The sequence below is a fragment of the Schistocerca americana genome, chromosome 8 (genome assembly GCF_021461395.2).
Source record: "Schistocerca americana isolate TAMUIC-IGC-003095 chromosome 8, iqSchAmer2.1, whole genome shotgun sequence".
Lineage (NCBI taxonomy): Eukaryota > Metazoa > Arthropoda > Insecta > Orthoptera > Acrididae > Schistocerca > Schistocerca americana.
Genome location: NC_060126.1, coordinates 158,572,182 through 158,588,264, shown reverse-complemented (window position 1 = coordinate 158,588,264; position 16,083 = coordinate 158,572,182). Strand labels below are relative to the sequence as shown.

At 39.3% G+C, this 16,083-nt stretch overlaps 1 protein-coding gene across 2 annotated transcripts in view; it reads right to left on the bottom strand.

Annotated features, from left to right (window-relative positions):
* Window positions 1–16,083, bottom strand: part of LOC124545218 (fatty acid synthase-like) — a 435,708-nt gene that overhangs the window by 220,819 nt on the left and 198,806 nt on the right. For both annotated transcript variants that reach the window (XM_047124086.1, XM_047124089.1), the window contains exons 17-18: window positions 11,522–11,767; window positions 4,930–5,106 (exon numbers count right to left, since the gene is read on the bottom strand). In XM_047124086.1, the coding sequence (XP_046980042.1) occupies window positions 4,930–5,106; window positions 11,522–11,767 (423 nt within the window). The remainder of the gene's footprint in view (window positions 1–4,929; window positions 5,107–11,521; window positions 11,768–16,083) is intronic.

Here is a 16,083-nt window from a genome sequence, read left to right as displayed (position 1 = left end):
CAACATGTACACTACATATTTTCGTATTACGGAAGTATAAATACAAATTCCACCAAATACAGCATGGTAGCTTCTGAAGCACTGAAATCGAGACTGTGATGCACTTTTGTCAGTCAATTGTTGCTCATGTTAGTTGATCTCACAAGACAATGACTGCAGATATTCAGAGGATAGGACGCTTAATGCAGACAGCCAATAGCACCATGACTGTTTAGTAGAACTATGCAATACTTTGTAATAAGAAACTGTTTTTGGTGAGCACAATGTCACAACTGTTTACATTTCTAACAGGTCATGAGAAAATCTTGTGTACAGTTGTTTGAGAAGTGTTACTTTCAAGGTAAATTTCCTTTTACCAAGATTAATTATGTTACATTGAGAATATGCAATGAATTTCTTAAACCATAGAGCATTTTAATCTCATTTAAAACTTAACACTTCGTGGATCAGCCATGTAGAAAAATTTTGGGCCCGGAAGACCAGGCATAAATGCCATTATTTAAAATTTGAGTTTGATATGCTTAAATGGATAACACATGCTAAAACAATATAAGTGTTATATGTGGAAGCTTAGGTTTTCTTGCAGATATGCTGTATGTATATTAATTTAAAACATTAACTGTTCATACTTGTTGGTGTCTCAGGGCATACACACCCTGAATATACCAACATCTGCACAGTCAGAAGCTATTAAGTCACAAAAAGTACTCAAAGGCCATAATGTTGTTTTCAATCTATTTTAGTATATCATTGAAGAAGGGATATATTGACTGGTCAAGTGAATGCCATTAATAAAACCAAACTGTGATTCTGTCAATACAGTGTGCTCACAGACACAAGCAAGTACTCTACTGCAAATTGACTTCATTGAAAAAAAATCATTAAAGAAGTTTTTACTACTTTCTTGCACAGAAACCTGACTGCTGAATAATTAAGTCTGCCTGGGAAAACCCTTATGAAAAATATGCAACAAAAGTAACAGTATATGGTGAACAAATATTCACTATCATACTGGGTATGTTATCATAAGCATGTAGATCCTCACTCTGCAGAGACTTCATAATATTATTAGTCCCCCGTAGATTCATCTCCTGTTGTTCCCTTATGAAATTGGTCTACAGAATTCACATAACTGGTGTTTGTGCACAAAGTTTTGATTCAATTTACCAACAACAGGGAAGAAATCGTGATTGAAAAATGCATTACTCTGTGATGTCAGTCTCCTATTTCTTCTCCCATTACAGTCACCTTGTGACTAAAAATTTCTGTGACTTCTCTAACAGTGTTGGTAAGAGATCTGGCAGCCTTGCTAGCCAAGGTAATGTTTGGAAAGCATGAAGACAAGCAGTACAAACTCTCACCATATGCGGGCAGGTCATTATCTTGCTGAAGTGTAAGTCCTGGATGGATTTGCATGAAGGCTAACAAAACAAAGCATAGAATATTGTCAATGTACTGCTGTGCTGCAATGGTGATGCAGATGACAACCACAGGGGTCCTGCTTTGAAAAGAAATGATACTCCATACCATCATCCCGGTTGTCTGGCCATATGGTAAGTGACAGTCAGCTGTCTGCTGTCCAGGGCATCTCCAGATACGTCTTTGCTGGTCATTGGGGCTTGAAGTGGAACTCATCACTGAAGACAATTCCACTATAGTCAATGAGATACCAGGTCAAAGACATGTCAGGAGAAGCCCTGGACAGCCACAGATTACAACCTGACTGTCGCTCGCCATACACCCTGACAACCATAAGTGATAGTCTGGGATACTATTTCTTTTCATTGCCGGGCCCCTTTACTTATCACTTGCAGCACCCTTACAGCACAGCAGTATGCCAGTGACATTCTACACCCCATTTTATTGACCTTCAGAAGCCATGAACTAGCTACTAGCTCGTGAAAAGAAAAACATACAGAGATCATAGCAAGATAATGCCTGCCTGCACACAACACGAATTTCTATTGCTTGTCTTCATGCTTATCAAGCCTACCTTGACCACCAAGACTGCCAGATCTCTCCTTAATTGAGAACATTTCGAGCATTATGGGCACAGTCATCCAACCAGCTTGAGATTTTGATGATCTAATGCACCACTTAGACAGAATTTAGCATGATTTCCCTCAGAAGGACATCCAACAATTCTATCAATCAACACCAAACTCAACAGCAGCTTGCATGAAGCCCAGATGTGGATCAATGTGTTACTGACTTGTTCAATTTGTGAAGCTCTTTTTCTTGACAAGTCATCCAGTTTTTCTGAAATTGTAATCATTTTTTTGTCTGTACATGTACACTACATCTACCAATTTCCATCCCATTCAGGTACTTCCTTCATGACATATCTTTTTAGAGTGTATAATAGAATCATATAGATAAAAAAATGAGGAGAAAACACACATAAAAGTTAAGGAAATGTGCATGCTTTCAGAGCCAGTGGCTTCACCTTCTGGCAAAATGGCTGAGTGGGAAGAAAGAGAGATGAGGGAAAAGGCTGACAAGGTTTAGGAAATAGGAGATTTATGGAAAAGTCACCCATAACCACCCAACAGGGGAGACTTACCATGGGGTTCTGGGCAACTTTTCTGCAACTCTTGCCAGTCCTTTTCTTTTATTCCTTTTCTTCCCCTTCAACTATTCTGCCAGAGGAAGGAGTTACTAGCTCCAAAAGTTTGTACATTTCTTTAGCTTTTATATGTTTTTTCTCTTGCCACCACTTGATGAATAGGTTTTTTATCTACCCAGTTACATTACTAAGTTCCTAGATAGTATTATATCAGGGTTTTTCTTTTATAGAGCAGTCAGGATAGTTTCAAGATCCTCTAAATGTTCCTAAAGTTAAAAATAGTGAATTTTGTATGTGACTACTACTTATAGGAGTGTCAAGTGGTGGTACCAACTAGTTGAACTGTAAGCAAGCCTAAATCTCTGTAGCAATGGCTCCCAGTAGCTGCTGTGTATGAAACAGCTAGAGTGTAGAAAAATGCGATAATTTACAGGCTAAGACTGGTGAAGGGAGAAACATCCAGTGATCACAGCACTTCAAGAGATCCCATTTTCAGTACATGAATACTGTGTCAACACGGCAACATGGGAAACAGACACAGTTGATATGATGATGCAACAGGGTATGTGAATGGATAGAGTGCTCATCGGAATTTTTGTAAAGGCTTGTGGTCAGCTGCCAAACTCCTTATCTCTTGCAGTTCACATGAGTCTCCATCTCAAAGGCCCTTGGAGGTGTGGGATGAGAAGTGGATCTACACTTCTACAAATACACTTGTACACTTATGAAAGATATTCATGCACTGATGAGAACTTAGTGGTTTTAGTGAAAATGTAGTTTAAACCTATGAAAATGGAGTGTTCATGGGGGAAGCTGGGATTTCGTGGTCATGGATGCTAGTTAATTCTCTGCACATGGACAATGGGTGGTCAGAAAGAGTGGTAACTTTTCTATTGGCCATTGGTCATTTTTCACTTGTTCATGATGTGAAGCCAATAAGACAAAAAGTAGCTAAAACTTGTAAAATATGCTCTCCACCTTGTGCTGTACAGTACTGCATAGTATATAAGTATCTTATGGATATTTTTTCAATATTTTTTCAAATATTGAGTATTTTCATTGATATAGTAAACGTTAAAACTTGAAAATGACAGTTTACTGGAGACAATAGAGAAAATCTAATGACTTGCTGTACAATTCATCATAGGCTTCATCAGTCAGGGACACAGTGTCAAAGAAAATTTCAACAAACCCTAATGGGAGATGCCACATGGTAGACGCCATCCATTCCAACTTGACTCAAGAAACATACAACTTTTTCCAGTAAACATTTTTCTCAGTGACATGGGAAACTAAAGGAGTTTGGGCTAACGAAGATAGGTACCACCAAATCTCTTCCCCATGTCCCATTTGTGCATGGAACAGGAAGAAAATTATTCTGGTGCACTACATTCCCTCCCACTTTAAATCATATGGTCCCTTGCAGAGCACACACAAGGAGATGCAGTGTACCTATACAACTATCATGGTACCCAAAAAGAACATGAAGTGTATATAGTCTGACACTGAAGACCATTTTTTCCATTGTATTATCCATAGTAACCAGCAAGTGCATTTTGAACAGTACAGCCATGATTAATGATATAATATTTTCTACTTGTAGCCAACACACAATGATGACTGAAAAGCTATTCGCTAACATACTGTAGATATTCGACAAGCCGACACTAGAGTTCAAAATATAGACATGGTTATATCTAATTGAAAATGGAATAGGAAGTGATAAAATTATACTGGTATGTTATGTAGCCTTTGCCACACACAGCAATATGGCTTCAGGAGCAGTGATGTAGATATAAATTGATCTTTATTGGTTCAGTTACACAATCATGCACCAAGATCCAGAAACCAAATATGGATGTTGGTTTTATAGGATACTCTACAGGAACTCTGAGCACCCTATGCTCGTTTGTGAAACACACAAGCAATGATTCACTGATTAGATAAATACTAGTTTTACAAATGAAATCAGTCAACAGTGTGAATTTGAAATTTTTGCAGACTGTCTACATGATATTCAACACATCCCTCAGTTGTATCCCTTTTGTTTCACAGGCTTAGAATGAGGAAAAATCTTAGAATGTATATGAGTGTACATATTTAATATAGAAGTTAGAGGACTGAATAATGATGGAAATTAAATTTTATAGTTTCAGTTCTCACATAGTTAACACATAACAGTAGACACCATTTAATTTTTCTCAATATGTGCAAAATTCTGAGATACAAGAGTTGTGACTGGGTAGACACTGTAGGACTAGAAAATCATAAATAATTGAATGCTGTGTTCATGCAAACATGGAGTTTCTATACAGTTCACAAGAGCTGCAAATTATATAAATGGAGAAACTAGCAATAGATACCTCCATCCTCATCACAATTGGCAGCAAGTTCTGTATGCTTCGTGAAGTCAGCCACAATTCTCTTTATTTGTACTGGGACATACAGGTTGCGAGTGTCCTGCTGGAAGATGTTTATTTGCAGCATGTTGTCCATATATGCAACCCAGTTCTTCTCCCATGCAATGCGACCAACAGAAGCTTTACATATAAAACATATTCTCTTATTTTCTATTCATGTAAGGAAGAACAGAGTGTTACACAAAACATTATTTTGTTTTGTTATACATAACATGAGAACAAAGTTGCTAACTGCAGCATTTTAAATTATTAAATGTGAATGGACGATCACTTGTGATTATAGAGCTATTAAGAATATTTGTAAATCAAAAAACACACTTTATGATTATGAATGTATGTATTGAACTGTCAGTTAGTCTCTTGCTTAATAATTTTTTCTGTAGATTGTATCCAGAAATATTCTTTAAATAATGAAATATAATTACCAGTGTCAAAGGCAATCTGGTTTTTAGACATACAAGAAGAAAAGTACAATTAAATTTTATTGATATGGTGATAACATTAAAACTATCAAAATAAGATGAAGATATAAAAGGTATAGAAAGTCACAAGATTAAGTACATCATGAAATATATACCTGCATGAACATTCTACAGTTCTGCATTTAAATAGTGGAAGAGAGGACAGGTTCTGTGTTTTTCATAATGCATCATTGTACGTTGAATGTATCCTCAAAGGATGATAACTTTCATCATTAAATATAAAAGTGTATATTTTCCTGTTTGAGATATAACAAATGATGCTGCAGAATTGAAAGAATAAAGTGTGAAGTGCTTTGCTGATCAGACTGTGATTACAAATATCTTAATGAAACTGGTAAAGGAACAGCAATCCTACACCACACTCCCTGTGATTCCTTTGCCTTGTATTCATCTTTGGTGATGAAAACTCTTTCACTTGTTCTTACTCTTTGGATGTGCTTATATGGGACTCTTTCACTTGTTCTTACTCTTTGGATGTGCTTATATGGGAGACATTGGATTCACCATAGCGAAACATCTCCACGATATGACCCTGACATACAACACCCAGATTTGATAATAATTTTAGAAAGTCTATCAACTTTTGTGGACATATGGAGACTGAGCTTGGGTGCCTCCCATGGCATGATGCTCACATCTGCTATATTTGCTGCCGAACTTAATGATTCTTAGCAATAATGTGAGTGGTTGCTGCTTTCAGTATCAAATTACTTCCAAGCATTAAACTAATGTGTAGCTAACCAGGTTATCTTTGTTTCAGAAATGTTTCTGCAAATGCACAATCATGGTTTGTGCCTTGTTAATATTAACAGATTGAAAAATATTTGTAGGTTGTGCGGCAGTGGATAAGTCATGTCTTCCTTCATCTTATTCAATTTGACCTGTTTATCGACTTCATATTAACTGATCTGTTTATTCATTTGGGAACCATATACCTAAAGTAATGTTGTCTAGTTACATATACAAAATATATGTGCTCTGCACACCAGAGTAATACATGTAATGTTACCATAACACTCGTCTGAAACTGAACAAGATTTTAAATATGGAGTATTTTTGTGACTGTGGTAGCCATTCTTACACACAAATTAGAGCAGCAATTGATATTTTCAATAGGTACATTCACTGAAATTTTGGAAACTATGTTGCCATCTCTTTCTTTGAAAGTGAGAACCTTCACTTCATACTCGTTATACACATAATTATATATATTGATTATTACAGAGCATACTTTTTAAAATTAATAAAAATGTAATAGAACCTTTTAGAAAAGAGAAGGTACAAAAAATAAAATAAAATAAAAATAAATAATTATTAGAAGTAGTAGGACAAGAACAAGCACATCAGCTATACTTCTTGCCATAACATGTCATCTTAAACATTATGCCACTGTGGACACTTGCAGTTTGTGATTCTGTCTCCCACCTTGAAGACTCCCACTGCTATTATGTTTTTATCTTATATTTAACTATAACAAATCATACCAATAATAATGCATATTTGAGAGATTCTCAATATCTGAAGTATAATATATTCATAAGAGATTGCAGTTTAAAACCCAGCTAATATGAGATTCAACTAAAAAGGCATAATCAAATATGGCTTCTCCCACTTCTCTTAAGGGAAATTCCCCATTGCACCCCTCTCAGAATTAGTGGTCAAATGGACCAGTGGATAGCCTGTCAAAAACTGAACACAGATCAAGCATGAAAACAAGAAGAAAGTGTACCGAACTCTGAAGAAAGAAGTGAATAAGAAACAGTGAATGGTCCGAGCTCAAGATATGCAACATTGACAAATTGCAAGAAGCACATTATCATGGTTGTGTTGTCACAGTGTTGGACTGCAAAGCAGGCAATCCATGTTCAAATTTACTATGTGATCCCCCTCACATGCATGACTGCAGTCTCAGGCAACTGAAACCACACTGTGAGCAGCAGCACCAGTGCATGATGGAAGTGGCGACTGGGGCAGGAGGGGGGTGGTAAGGAGAAGGCTGGGATGGGAAGGGGGAAGGATAGCATGGTGGAGGTGGTGGACAGTGAGGTAGTGCAGGTCAGACAATGGGCAGGGCAGAGGTGGGGGGGGGGGGGGGGGAAGTAGCTGAAAAGGAGACAAATAAAAAGACTGGGTGTGGTGGTGGTGGAATGACGGCTGTGTAGTGCTTGAATGGGAACAGGAAAAGGCCTGGAGGGGTGAGGACAGTGACTAACAAAGGTTGAGACCAGGAGGGTTACGGAAACATAGGATCCATTGCAGGGAAAGTTCACACCTGCACAATTCAGAGAAGTTGGTGTTGGTGGGAAGAATCCATATGGCACAGGTAGTGAAGCAGTCATTGAAATGAAGGATGTCATGTTTGGCAACGTGTTCAGCAACACAGTGGTACACTTGTTTCTTGGCTACAGTTTGTCAGTGGCTACTGATGTGGACAACAGCTTGTTGGTAGTCATGCCTACATAGAATGCAGCACAGTGATTGCAGCTTAGCTTGCAGACCACATGACTGGTTTCACACGTAGCCCTGCCTTTGATGGGATACGTGATGTTAGTGACCGGACTGGACCAGGTGGTGGTGGGAGGAAGTATGGGACAGGTCTTGATATCTAGGTCTATTACAGGGGTATGAGCCAGAGGTAAGTGGTTGGGAGCAGGGGTTTTGTAAGTATGGACGAGTATAATGCGTAGGTTTGGTGGACGACAGATTACCACTGTGGGAGGGGTGTGAAGGGTAGTGGGCAAAATATTTCTCATTTCAGGGCACAACGAGAGGTAATCAAAACTCTTGCAGAGAATGTAATTCAGCTGCTCCAGTCTTGGATGGAACTGAGTTACAAGGGGAATGCTCCTTTATAGCTGGACTGTGGGACTTTGGGAGGTGTTGGGAGACTGGAAAGATAAGGCACAGGAGATTTGTTTTTGTACAAGGTTATAAGGATAATTACAATCAGGGAAGACTTCAGCGAGATCCACGGTACACTTCAAGATGGACTGCTCGTCATTGCAGATGCGACATCCACAGGTGGCTAGGCTGTACAGAAGGGACTTCTTGGTATGGAATGGGTGGCAGCTGTCAAAGTGGAGGTATTGCTGGTGGTTAGTAGGTGTGATATGGATTGAGGTACTGACGTAGCCATCTTTGAGCTGGAGGTCAATATCTAGGAAGGTGGCTTGTTGGGTGGAGTAGGACCAGGTGAAACAAATGGGAGAAAAGTTGTTGAGATTCTGGAGGAATGTGAATAGGGTGTCCTCACCTTTGATCCAGACAGCAGATGTCATCAATGAATCTGAACCAGGTGAGGGGTTTAAGTTTCTCTGTTTTTAGGAAGGATTCCTCTAGATGGCCAATAAATAGGTTGGCATAGGATGGGGCCATGTGGGTGACCATAACTGTACCCTGGATTTGTTTGTAGGTAATGCCTTCAAAGGAGAAGTAATTGTGGGTAAGCATATAGTTGGTTATGGCGACTAGGAAGGAGGTTATGGTTTGAAATCTGTCAGACATTGGGAAAGGTAGTGTTCAATAGCGGTAAGACCATGGGCAATAGGAATGTTAGTGTACAGGGAAGTGGTACTAATAATAATGAGCAGGGCACAGTGTGATAAAGGGACAGGAACTGTGGAGAATCGATGGAGGAAATGGTTGGTATCTTTTATATAGGAGGGTAGGTTCTGGGTTATAGTTTGAAGGTGTTGGTCTACGAGAGCAGAGATTCTCTCAGTGGAGGCACAATAACCAGCCACAATGAGGTGTCTTGGGTGGTTAGATTTATGGACTTTAGGATGCATGTAGATGGTAGGAGTGCAGGGAGTGGTAGGTGTGAGTAGAGAGATTGACTTCAGGGAAAGGTTCTGGGATGGGCCTGAGGATTTGAATAGTTACTGGAGATCCTGCTGCATTACTGGAATGGGGTCACTGTGGCATGGGATGTATATGGAAATGAGTCCTTCCGTCAGGTAATTCTTGCGGTTCAAAACAACAGTGGTGGAGCTTTTGACTGCAGGTAGGATTATAAGGTCGAGATCAGTTTTTAGATGGTGGACTGTGGTTCTTTTAGCAGATGTAAGGTTAGTTTGCATTGGAAGGATTTGGGGAATGATAGTGAGGCAAGGTAAGAGGTTAAGAAATTCTGAAAAATTAACTGGTGGTTTGGGAGCAGTGTGGTGGATCACCATTGGATGGAGGAGTGAACTGAGTTAGGGGAGATTCCATATTCGTCTTTGGTTGAGTCTGATTGGTAGGGTTGGAGGCGAAAAAGCGTTTCCACTGTAGTGACCGGGAGAAGGAGAGAAGGTCTTTAACAAGTCCTGCATGACAATTTGGGAGAGGGGGCAAAAGGTGAGGCCTTTGGAAAGGAATGATGTTTCTGTGGGACTAAGGCTTCTGAAGGAAAGGTTTGTGACTGTGTTGCAGGTCTGTTTAGGTTCTGGATACTGTGTGGTGGTGGTGGTGGTGGGAGGGAGTTTTGGAGGGTGGAGTAAGTGTAGTAGGTCTGTGAGACAGGGTTTGTCAGCTATGAGGGGATGTGGGGGACGTTTGGAGGTTGTAGAGGTGGTGGACAGCGGTACTCCAAGGCAGGAGTAGGAAGTGAGTAGGACGTACAGCTTTTTGAGGTGGCATTGTGCATGTTGCGCAAGTCCCTGTAGGGCAAGAGTTTCAATGTGTGTTATGGGTTCCAGGAATTTAGGATTGCATAGCGGGAGAATTTTGTGAAGGGAGTGAAGGTACTGCAAGGATGTTTGGGCTTGATTGATATGGTTTTGCAGGACTATGCTGGTGAGGGCTAAGGACTGGCAGAATCCGAACAGGTGGAGGTAATTGTGGAAGGATGGCTGGTAGCCAGAGATGGGTAATTTGATGGTAAGACCATTAGGGGAGGATTCCATGATCCAAGCAACAATGCAGGTATGTGGCACTGGAATATGGCTAGGGATAAGGACACTTTTCTGTTATGACCCAGATGGAAGAAACAAGGTTACATGGTGGTGGAAAAATGTGGAAAATTACGTAAATAATACAGAATTAGGTCCGAAAAATTTTGCAAAATTACACCCAAATAAGAGCAACAATTCACAAAAAGAATGATACAGATGCAAAAGGGGAAACAAGATGAAATCTGAAGGAGTCAACAATAACGAAAGGCAAAAACCAACTAATATTGGTGAGAAGTTACAAGGATAAAAATAAAGAATAACTGATGAAAAATATATATTACTGTGGGTAGCAGGTCTGAGGGTGGATAAGTGTGAATAAAGGGGACAGCTGATCTGGCTGGATGGCAGAATTAGGAGTTGTGAACTGGGATAGAATTAAGTACACCTTCTTCATGTTTTCATGCTTGATCTGTCTTCAGTTACTGGCATGCAATCTAATGGGCCATCTTACCACTAAATTTCTAAGGGTGCAATGGGGAGTTCCCCTTGCCAAAACATGATACAAACACAAAAGTAATGGACATCCCAGCCTGTTGAAATTGGGAATGTACACATTACAGTGATGTCACAGAGTAGTATATACAAGGTTTGCCTAATGTATCCCACACTTGTACACTTTGTTGTTAAGTGTGTCACATATTGTTCTTTACTTTAGGGGAAAAATTATTTAAAAATAATTTTTCTGCTTGCCACCACACTCTTTTGCCTGTTTTCTCAGCAACTAGGAAGTTTACTTCTTGGCATTATGAGATGATAAACTGGATTGTAAGTGAAGTATTGCATGATGCAGATGCAATAAAGCAGAAAGATGTCTGGAAATATGCAATTCAATGACAATGCTGAAACGTATTGTACTAGTTAAGTGCAAGCATTGTAAAATTATAACTGATTAAAATTATGAGACTTGTTAATAATATGCCTGATTACAGTCAGTTTTTTCATCATTGATATATGATATTTTTATGAACCCAGCTAGAAAGACATTACATTATAATTTAGAAGGAGATATGGGTGTCTGTAATTATAAAATCAATGTATGACATCTCAAAGGTGCAATTAACTTCTGTCCTGCACAACTGTACTGTAATTGTTGGTTTACTGTCTAATAATGTCTCCTACCTGAAGGATCCAGACTAATCAGACTCCGGAAAATTCCATTGTAATTGTAGCCCCTGAGTCTCATCTCCTTATATATATCCTTCTTATCCATGGGAACACCAGGAGCTGGTTTTGGGGGCTCCAGCCCATCGCTTAACATAGGAGCACCACCCAACCAAAAGCGACCAGTCACAATGACATTTCCTCCCTCCATAATTTCAAATTCATTAGTTCCAGAACTAGTCATTACTTGGAACACAAGTACCGCTAAACAGAAAATGAAGCAAAAATTTAAAAAAATATTGAAACACCATACAGAAACACCAACAGAGCAAACAATACTGACTGACAGAACAGAATTAAAAATACTGTGAAAATATGATTGTAATCCGTGATATTATGGAATGCAGCAACATGAGAGTAATGTCAAAATAGTGACAAAAATTTTAGGTGTAAGATTTGCTTTTTTAGAACTCAGAGTAAAAATACTGTAACACAAAAGGGTAGAAAATTTGAATGTTTATACAGAAAAGGATAATATCTCCATAATCTATATTTGCAGGCATGCAACACATTGGAAGGGGAGAAACTGTTTAACAAACATAATATAAGATAACTAATAATATGCTACAGTCTTTGAAAGAGATACCAATTGGAGTGTAACCTGAAAGTAAATACCGTAATTTTAGTTTTTGAAGCTGGATATTCACATTTGATAGTACAAGACATAGAGAGGAAAGAACAGTAGCAGTTGTATCACAACTATATATACTGGATTATGTAAAAGACTCAACATACAGGGCAGAAACAGAGTGGGAAAAAAAGAGAACTTGTCAATATAAGCCAATTTATTACTGTTATACAAATATCTGAGAACTGACCTGAAATCATGGAGCTATGTCACATAAGTAGAATATGCATAGTGTATAATGAATGAAAGAAATTCTTTATTAGTACAAATATTGTCAAAATTACTTAATCACAACTAGACTCAACAAACACTAAGAAGTTACATAACATGATGGCAAAGATAAAAAAAAAAACAACAGCCACCAAAGAAATACCTCTCACACTTCTATATCATGTAGTGCAGGTGCACGAAAAGGTATCATTGTCACACAGCCCTCCTCCAACCCTCTTAAACTGCAAGCCCCAAGGATGCATTGATACTCAAATTTAATCAGATCCTCAGCACTTCTGTGTTTGTCAGGTGTCTCAGTGATGCTGACAGTTTTGTTTGTGGTGGTGACATACCTGTCCATTGTGTTCATGTCCTGGACAATGTGCTAGGCATCCTTTCAGTTTGTTTTGCATTTGTTGTGTCTTGATGCACTGGTCTGAGATCAGGGCAGGTAAAATCCATGCTGGCTAGTTGCATTCAACCAATACCTTCATCAAACTGCCATTCTACAATATTTCCATGGTGTGCTTGTCTCTATGCAGCACCAAAATGCCCGGTATATGGTGGTTGTAAGGATGCTTCTAGGGAATCTGTTTGTAACATTATGTGAGAGCAATCACGTAAGTCTGTGTGTACAAACACCTTACATGTGCCATGTGGAAAGTCAATGGGCACATACATTCGTGCAGTGAAGTTTTAGCTGCTGCACCTGCTATATGAGGTCCCTTGAGTTTGGCAGTGCTGTTGGTACTAAATAGTCTGCTGGAATCCGTAGCAGTTTGCAGTAAACCATCTCAGCCACTGACACACACCAATATCAAGTTTGTGAGCTGTTGGCAGGCCTAAGAACACTAATGGTAACGCTTCCATCCATCTGTCTTGATGACACATCGATGCTGCTTTCAAGGTTCTGTGTCACTGTTCCACCATACCAATATTGGTGGGTGATAGTAGTCATTCGGTAGTGTTGGAACCTGCACATTTTGGCCAGCTCCAAGAACAGTGTGAACTGAAACAAATATCTCTGATCAATCATAACTTGGAGTGGGCATCTGAAACATGCAACCCAAGTACACACAAACGTCTTCACTGCAGTTTCAGGTGATATCTTGGCTGTTTGAGACTTGCCTCTGACCACTCTGTTCATCTACACGCTCGACAAGTGCTGTCCAGATTGCCAACTGATCGTGTCCACAACAATAGCTAACTCTGCATATTGAACTGGGTGGGCATGCAACACTGCCTGGCTGAGGTTTACTTCCAGATCTCTAAATGCTTTGTCCATTTCTAGTGTCCACTTAATCAGTCACCGACCCTCGGCATTGTGTCCCTTGAGTGCATTCGTGAGTTGTGCTTGCACGGTAGCCATTGCTGGCAGATGGTGTTAATAAGAATTTATTACTCTCATATATCTTTTCACTTCTTAGTAGTTTTCCATCTTCTGTGGAAACTGTATTGTCACAATCTTCCCTCACAGAGGTATGATTCTTTTGATGACACATTATGTTCAAGAAAAGTGACATGGTTCTTGTGCATGACCCACTTATTTTCATTTAATACCACTCTATGGTCAAAGAGTCATCTGTGAACTTGACACAGATGCTGTTGATGTGGCAACAACTCCAAAATGTCATCAATAGAATTAAAAAAAATGCCAATCCCTTTATCACTTTGTCAATAAAATGCAAGTGGTGTAATCACTGCTGTCTTCCTAACATCTCTTGGAGGTACTGGTATCTGGTAGTACGCTTCCTTGCAGTCGCGAATGCTAAAAAGTTTTACACCAGCCAGAGTACATGTGAAGTCCTGTATGTTAGGTACTGGGTATCAATCTGGGATTGTCCTAGAGTTTAACACCTGATAATCCCCAGATGGCCTCCACGATCCATCCTTCTTACATACTAAGTGTCAGGGCAAAGACCACGGGCTACCTAACTGCAGATTACTACTGACAATAACATTTCTTTGAATATGTCCATATGTGATAATTAGAGTTATTCACTGCTTTCAAACATGTCTGTACACCTCGTCTGTTGCATGGTGCATGACTGACAGGAAGTGAGCTGATATCTGACATGGTAGCAACCAGAAACATTGTGCCCATATGCCTAATAGATATGTACAGTCTCTTCAAAGTGGAAGGAGATGTATGCACTGATGATTGCTGTTGATGACATGAAAACACTGTTACTGTATGTAACATGGCTTTTTGGTAGGAACACAGTGATGCGCATCTTGCAGCATATCTCCAAAAATGTTTTCGTAGCAAGATACCTTATGTACATCTTCTTGCTTGCTTCACGTTTCATGTCTCACCCAAATTCTGGTCTGATTGATGTTAACTTGTTGCCACTGTTGTGCGTGCAGTTGCATTCTTTGGTCCTCTACTGTAGCTTTTAAATCTCTAAACTCATTTGAAATATTTGCAAGTGCGCGAAAAAACATCATTATTACAGCTCAAAGGACAGTATAAATGGATGAGCACAGAGCAGTAAAAATGTGACTAGGGTTTACTTACATAAATCAATAAACTACAATAAGGAAATGTAGCAATAGCATATAAACTGGATGCCACTGTCATTAGTGGAACATCTACCTGCTCTCATCTCATGGAAATAAATTCCTCCTATGACTACTAAACTCTTTGGCAAATAGTAGTTACGTTATATGTCTCTTAATGCAGGGAGTAAGTTGAGAATAAAGTGTAAAAAATTTATATCTACAAAATGTTTTCATCCAGAAATTACTGTAATTTCTGTTTCCTCAAAAAATACCCAAAACATTTATCACATAAAGCAACATTTCACAAGTTTTTTAAAGTACCTATATTACTGCTGAAACTACCAATTTTGTGTGTGTGCCACTTCACAGTTCCCGTGTGAAGTTCATGCCTGATTTGGCCACTAGAGGCCACTTGGCCTGCTAATAAGACAGCAGTTATGAGGGCAGCCTGCTGGATGTGCCCCCTGCTGGAACTAATGAATATATAGACTGTAGCGCAAGGCTCTGCTGGCCACTTGTGTACTGCTTATTGTATTGTGTCTTGTCTTCCTTGTGTAAGTACTGTCTGAGTAATAAATTACAGTGGTCTTGGGTTAGAACACTTTTTGGCGATGAGTATGATATTTGACTACACGTGTTCCCCTTCAGTCACTGGTCCTTTGAGTATAATTTCCATAGAGGCAGTGCTTAAATCTCTTCTTGAGTGACAGCTGGCACTGACAGTTGCTAATTCCAGTTTAATGACTACACTGGCACAACATGAGGCCCTACAACAACATATCTGCTGCCATTTCCTCATTTCCTCCATACAACGATGCAGCATAAGACTGGGATGCCTGCAGCAACATTTCTAAGCATTTGTAGTGACAGATGTAAGGCAGTGCATGGTCCTTTTTCTGTCACTGATTTCAACTCGTGTGTATCAGTTGTTGTATTAGAATCCATAAGTCTTCTTTTGATCAGATGCGTGAGTTACTTCCTACCTAACACTGTATATACTCATGTTATTGCTGCTTGTGTGGAGTTTTGCTGCGGCCAAAACAGTTGTACAGGGCATGGGCAGCAGAACTACATGGTGATTGTAATTTTGTGGTAAATGTTCATAAAGAATCCTATGCAGATCAACTGATTCGCGATGCAATCAAATGTTTTGCTCCTGATAAGGAAGTTCGAGAGTGAT